The 7,035-nt window shown below is 50.9% G+C and overlaps 1 protein-coding gene across 2 annotated transcripts in view; it reads left to right on the top strand.

Annotated features, from left to right (window-relative positions):
* Positions 1 to 977: 977 nt before the first annotated feature.
* NOTCH2 (notch receptor 2) overlaps positions 978 to 7,035 on the top strand; it is an 86,077-nt gene continuing 80,019 nt past the window's right edge. The window contains exon 1 of one of the 2 annotated variants that reach the window (XM_030455684.1): positions 978 to 1,107. In XM_030455684.1, coding sequence (XP_030311544.1) covers positions 1,026 to 1,107 — 82 coding nt within the window. In that variant the 5' untranslated portion in view covers positions 978 to 1,025. The remainder of the gene's footprint in view (positions 1,108 to 7,035) is intronic. The other variant, XM_030455685.1, reaches the window with a different exon arrangement.

Here is a 7,035-nt window from a genome sequence, read left to right as displayed (position 1 = left end):
CATCCCGTCCCATCCCATCCCATCCCATCCCATCCCATCCCATCCCGTCCCCTCTGCCCAGACCCAACCCATCCTGTTCCATTCCATCCCATCCCCATCCATCCCATTCCCATCCCATCCCATCCCGTCCTGTCCCGTCCGTCCTGTCCCATTATATTCCATTCCATCCCATCCCATCCCATCCCATCCCATCCCATCCCATCCCATCCCATCCCATCCCATCCCATTCCATTCCATCCCACCTCGTCCCATCCCGTTTCGTCTCGTCTCATCCCGTCCCATCCTGTCCCCTCTGCCCAGACCCGACCCAACCCATCCCATCCTCATCCCATCCCATCCCGTCCCGTCCCGTCCCATTCCATTCCCATTCCATTCCCATTCCCATTCCCATCCCGTCTGGTCCCATCCCCATCCCATCCCCATCCCCATCCCCATCCCCATCCCATCCTATCCCATCCCATCTCCATCCCCATTCCCATCCCATCCCATCCCATCCCATTCCCATCCCATCCCATCTCCATCCCCATCCCCATCCCATCCCATCCCATCCATCCCATCCCATCCCATCCCATCCCCATCCCATCCCATCCCATCCCATCCCATCCCCATCCCATCCCCATCCCATCCCCATCCCCATCCCCATCCCCATCCCATCCCATCCATCCCATCCCATCCCATCTCCATCCCCATTCCCATCCCATCCCATCCCATCCCATCCCATCCCATCCCATCCCATCCCATCCCATTCCCATCCCATCCCATCTCCATCCCTTCCATCCCCATCCCATCCATCCCATCCCATCCCATCCCATCCCATCCCATCCCATTCCCGTCCCGGTCAGAGCGCCCCCTAGCGGCGCTGGCTCAGGGCGTGGCGCGCGTCGCTGCGGAGGAAGCGGGGGCGCGTCGCGTCTCTACCGTATCCTTCCGCGCGGGGCGGCCGCAGGCGCCATCGGTGGCCGGGTAGATCCCTCCGCGCCGCACCGCGCCGTTCCGAGCCAGTGGCGGCGGGAGCGGCCGTGGCCATGGCCCGCGGAGCGGGGCCAGCGCTCGCCGCCCTTCTCGGTCTGGTGCTGGCCGTGCTCAGCCGCGCCGAGCCCGCCGCCGGTGAGTGAAGGGGGGACGGCGGCTTGGTGCCGTGGGGGGGCCTGAGGGGCTTCCCGGAGCCTCCCCTCTCCCGGCCCGCCGTCGCGGGGGAGGACCGGCGCCGCCTCAGCCGCGGCCCGGACGGCGTTTGTGTCCCGGGCCGACCGTGGAAGGGGAGCCGGGTTTGTGGCGGGGAGCGGCGGGGCCGCGGTGGCCACGCGTGGGGTGTCATCGCGGGGGGAAGGCTGGCTCCGCCACGGCCGCCGCCTCCTCGTGGGGTTCCCCCGTGTTGGGGTCACCTGCGTGCTGGGAAGGGGTGCGGGGCTTCGCACGGGGCAGCGGCGGGACTGCCCTCCCGTGGGAGGCGAGGGGGTGGAGGGGGATGGGACGGAGGCTGCCCACCCGTGGGAGGCTTGAGGGGGACGGGACGTGGGCTGCCCACCCGCGGGAAGTGAGAGACGGGACGTGGTTTGCCCACCCGCGGGAGGTGAGGGACGGGACCTGATTTGCCCACCCGCAGGAGGTGGGGGACAGGACGCGGGCTCCGCACCCGTGGAAGATGGGGGACGTGGTTTGCCCACCCGCGGGAAATAGGGGACAGCACAGGGCTCCCCACTCGCGGGAGATGGAGGAGGGGACGTGGTTTTCCCACCCGCGGGAGATGGGGGACAGGTCGGGGCTGCCCACCCGGGGAAGATGGGGGACGAGACGGGTTTGCCCACCCGTGGGAGCTCTCAGGTAACGGCGAAGTGAAATGGAAGCCGTGCGTGGCTGGCAGTGCGGGGGCACTATTGGAAAAACGAACTCGGGTGCTTTAGGTTCTTGGGTTTCAAAACACGGGGGGAATGGTTTGCTGCTTTTCCATGGCGTGGAATGCCCGCGCGTCGCGTTCTTTCTGCCCTCTTTGTTGAGGAAATACCTCCACAGAGAGAGAAGATTCCTCCGTGTCCTCCTCTTCTGGCTGGAGGCACGGAGCAGCCATGTGTTCCCAGCTGAAGGAACTCTCCTGCTTTTCCTCACTGCTCCCCGGTGCCTCTTGGCATTCCCAATGTTTTGCAGCCCCCTGGAGAACGCCCGGGCTGTTGCGTTCTGATGGATTTCATGCCTGTCCCAGCAGCAGTCCTGCTCCTAGGATAAAGCATCTGGAGCCTTGCAGCATGTCCAGGACCAGCAGTCATTGATTTCTTACGTGACTTCTTGTCCTTTCTTCCTTTTTGCATCTCTTTCTAGATGATTTGTGGAGAGGCAGCAATGGGAGTAAGTGGTGGTGGGACTTCTTCAGTGTGTGGCTGAGTCAGACACTGATAATTTCAGCCATTTGGTTCTTTCATATGGTTTAGGAGTGGAAACTGATGTCTGCGGGGTTTTTGACCACTACTGCTGACTTGGATATGGGTTAGTTGGGTTAATCAGTCTTATCTGTTTTGACTTTGAAGTGGTCATTATTTCTCTCCCAGGAGAAATGTTGGTTTATTATTTTTTTTTTTTCCTCTCCAGTAACCCCTTCTTAAGTCTGACTAGTTTAGTTTTACAAATACGTTGCAAGAAAATGGTTGGAGTGGAAAAAAAAAAAAAAAAGTGCTATTTCCTGAATGCCTTTTGGCCAGCTTTGCTCAGTAAGGGGCTGGAAAATTAAAGGGTCTTTCAAAGGTAAAGTGGCTTTTCAATTCAGAAGTATGTTTTCTTGGTAGGGTAGAGATGTGGTGTGTAGCAGGACTATTATTTTTGGAAATGGTTTACCCAGGCACAGCAAGATGGCAAAATTCTATTTTTAAAAAGACTTAAATGTCATGTCCACTTAGTTAAACTGGCCCTTCATAGTAGGAAATTAACAGCTTGTTGCTAACCCTACCAGTTCCTTCTTGGGCAGGAGCTGACTTAGGTGTCCCTTGTTGTCACTTGGCTGGATACAGACACCTGTGAGCTGGTCAAGGTCCTCCCATACGTTTTTGGCACTGGAAGTGAAATCTCTTGGCAGTGCTACACAAAGCTGGTTGTCAGAGATGACAAATCTGGAGTGAAAATGACTCCTGCTGTTCGTGAGATACTGACCTTGCAGCTGGTTTTGGGGAGTGGGGAGCTGTGGCTTGAATTAATGGGAAGGATGAAGTCACCAAAAGGGTTTTTTTTTTCAGGTGCATATTCAACTCTCTTGATGCTCTTGTGCAAGAGAGGGCAGGTACCTAATGTCAGCCCTCTTGGTCAATAAATAGGAGGCTCCTGGATGCTCTGAGCACTATGGTTTGGGCTGCTCAGCTCTGCCTCATCATGCAAGCCCCATGGTGCAGCAACTTGCTTTTCCAGTTGGGCCATTGTGTAGGTTTGCAAAAAGCTGCTGGTGGAGTTGCAGTAAGCTGGGGTGGGGCAGCACCACCTGTGCTTTTGGTGAGGATACTTTCCTGATAATTGCTGTGGACGATTTGCTCCTCTTCTGATCAGGCAGCAACAGGTGGAGCAGGAATCCTCCCTCCTGAAGCCCACCCTCATCACCCACTTGCATTAGTTTCACTTGGGTTTTGCTGGGCTAGCTCAGTTTCACCAGGTTGCTGCTGATTATCAGCCTGGATTTCTGATGGGTTGCAATGAGGTTTTTTTTTTGTTGCCAGCAGTGCCAAGGTAGGGTGGTGATGTGGACTCCAGTTTGGGGGTTTTAGTGTTCAAACAGTGAAACTTGAGGACTTCAGATAGGGCTGATGATGCCAGACTGCTTGACACAGATTTGCTTACAGAAGAGCTAGTTTTACAGGATCTGTGGAAGGTGCTGCTGTCTATCAGATCTGGTCTTATCAAATATGCTGATTTAGACTTTGAAAAGGGAGTGTGATGAGAATCTGGCTAACTTGCATCACTTCCTGCAGGGCATCACTTAGTCAGATTAGAACTACGTGAAGATCACCTTGCTGACGTTCTCAGGACTTCAATCCTTGGGAAAAGAGGACTCGTGCCTCTGGTGGCATTTGGCATTTGAAAATCTTACAGTGGGTGGGTTGGGTTTGTGGCAGCTTCCACAGCTATTTCCAGTCCTCCCTTTTCCTAAGCATCTTGCTGCTGTTGCAGCCAGTGGGCATTTCTCTTCTTCCTGCTCTGCTCTGGTCCTGTTCAGCTTCTCCCACTTCCAAAAATATAATTTGTGCTGTGAGAGGGGATGGGTGGCTGATGCTTGAACAAGGAGTAGGGGAAAAAGCAGCAGCAGGACTCTGGCAACATGTTGAAAACCTCACTGAACAGCAAACCCAAACAATGCCACATCTTGTGAGGCCATAGCTTGAGTCCTGTGTCCAGTTCTGGACCCCTCAGTTCAGGAAGGAGATTGAGGTCCCGGAGCAGGTCCAAAGGAGGCAACTGGGCTGGGGAAGGGACTGGAGCACAGATCCTATGAGGAGAGGCTGAGGGAGCTGGGGGTGTTGAGGCTGGAGAAGAGGAGGCTCAGGGGAGACCTCATCACTCTCTCCAACTCCCTGAAAGGAGGTTGGAGCCAGGGGGGGGTTGGGCTCTTTTCCCAGGCAACTCTCAGCAAGACAAGAGGGCACAAAGGGTCTCAAGTTGTGCCAGGGGAGGTTTAGGTTGGAGATGAGAAAGAATTTCTTTCTGGAGAGGGTGATCAGGCATTGGAATGGGCTGCCCAGGGAAGTAGTGGATTCTCCGTGTCTGGAGATCTTTCCAAAGAGCCTGGATGTGGCACTGAGTGCCATGGGCTGGGAACTGCAGCGGGAGTGGATCAAGGGTTGGACTTGATGATCTCTGAGGTCCCTTCCAACCCAGCCAGTTCTAGGATTCTATGATCTTGATGTAAAATTGTTTCCTTTAAGTTTGTTCTCTTGGCTCTTGAGAGGAGGAAAGATACAGCGATTAATAGTTCTCATCTCTCCTTTGGGACAAATGAGGAAACAGCATCCACCTTAGGAAAGAGGAACTTCCCTAAGCATCTCTGTTAGAAAGTCCTTTTGTAGTTATTAGTTTCTATTAATTAACCATGAAATCATCACGGTAAAGGGCTGGCAGTGCCCATCTAGAAGAAACAGTGCTTATATCATTCTTGACACAGTCATCTGAGAGCTGCAGAAATAATCATTCGTTCTGTTTAGAAAATAGTCTGTTCCTAGGGCACATGTCCTTTTTATAGACTGCTACGAGGATGAAAAAAGAGCTTTGTGTCTCAAAATGGCACGAGTGCCTGCTGGTTGTTCCATGCTGCAAGTCTCCATCTCCTTTTCTCTGACATCACCCTGGATAGCTGTGCAAGCAAGTGGTGGGCTAACATTCCTGCCCAGGCAAACATGCTTAATGTTCAGATTAATAAAGATTTAATGGTGGAGAATGAGGGAAGACTTTGTAGAAAAGGAGAGCATGGCTCCAGTCTGCCAGATTGCCATGGAAACACCAGTTCCTCTTCAGCTCTTTAGTTGCTTTCCCTACATTTTTTTTGTGAAACTTTTTTTTTTTTTTAACCTAAATGCTTTATATTGCAGTTCTGGATGTTAGGTATTTTGGCTTTGTTTCGAAGACTGAGAAGAACTGAGGGAACAGTAGCTGTGCAAGTAAATGGAGAATATAGAACTGTAGAATTGTCAGGGTTAGAAGGGACCTTAAAGATCATCCAGTTCCAACCCCCTGACATGGGTAGGGACACCTCCCACTAGATCAGGTTAGAGTTTTATCCAGCCTGGCCTTAAAAACTCCCAGGGATGGGGCTTCTATCACCAGTCCTCCCTTTTGACCAACATGGTGAATTGCTGTTGCCACTCAGATTCAAAAAATCCTGATAAACTTCTAAAGCAAAACCTCTTACAGGCTTGTTCTTCTGAAATTTGCTTTAATACTTTGATTTTTTTTTAATTTTTATTTTTTTTACAAGCCTCTAGATAAGTTAGAGAGGGAAAACAGTTTAGATATTGTGGTTTTCACTCCCAAAAAGTACAGGACATTGGCTGAGTGCCATCACACTCCTCTCAGCTCTGCTTATCTTCTCTGTTGGTGAGTCTTGCATTATACAATGATTTCAGGCTTCTGGGTGTAAAAGTGGAGATCTCCTAATGACCAATTAAAGTATTTTTATAATACCAGCTAATTCTGTGCCTTATAGACAAGATCTGTCCTTAACTACTACCTTCTGTCTGTGAAGTGCTGACCACTCAGCTTGTTTAAATTCCACGAACATTCACATTTTCTAAAGTGAGCTGAATACTTTTATTGCCTTTTAGGAGTAAGGTTTTTTAATAGTTTGCTTCTTCCCTCCTGGCTGCCATGGAGTGATCTGCTCTTAAGAAAAAAAGAAAAAGCTATTTTCATATTTTGAGACAGCATTTATTTACTAGTGGCTTCTTCCCTGGTACATAATCTCACTGGAGCTGAGGTTAGTGAGTAGCAGAATTAGTTATCACTTCTTTGTGGTTTTCCTCCAAAATTTGGTTATCTTTGGGTATTCTCTCCACATATATGCAGTGCTACTTATTCTTTAACAACTTTCCCAGCAGCTGTTTGGTGTTGTGAGGTGGAGGGATTTGTTCCTTTCTGCTCATTGAGATTCTACTGCTCTTCCTCCAGAATTGTACCTTGTGTTTTTAGCATTTTCTCTTAGCTTCTTTTTGTCGTGCTCTGTTTTTCCTGAATGGACTCAAAAGCTGGTTTTCTCATCATATATAGTGGGTAAGATGGTTGAAATGACAGGCTGTTTCTTATGACTGTCAAGTAAGACAAAATCCACGACTGCATCAAGGTTATTGAAACCTGTTTTGTGCTTTAGTTTTCTTTCTAGTCTCTAGTATATTTTTAGCCTGACTATTCTTCTGTGTCAAGTAGGTTGTTTTCTACCCCCCCTATAAGAGAGCTTTTTCAGCCCAGTCTAGTTTCAGAAAAGGTAGTTTCTATTTGTGGACAGAAAGAAGGAAAACTGACCCATGTAATGTCCTCCCAAAGAGAAAGCTGTCCTAGCAGCTCAGCTGTGTTCTC

The sequence above is a fragment of the Calypte anna genome, chromosome 8, assembly GCF_003957555.1.
Source record: "Calypte anna isolate BGI_N300 chromosome 8, bCalAnn1_v1.p, whole genome shotgun sequence".
Lineage (NCBI taxonomy): Eukaryota > Metazoa > Chordata > Aves > Apodiformes > Trochilidae > Calypte > Calypte anna.
This window is presented reverse-complemented; position numbering and strand designations above follow the sequence as displayed.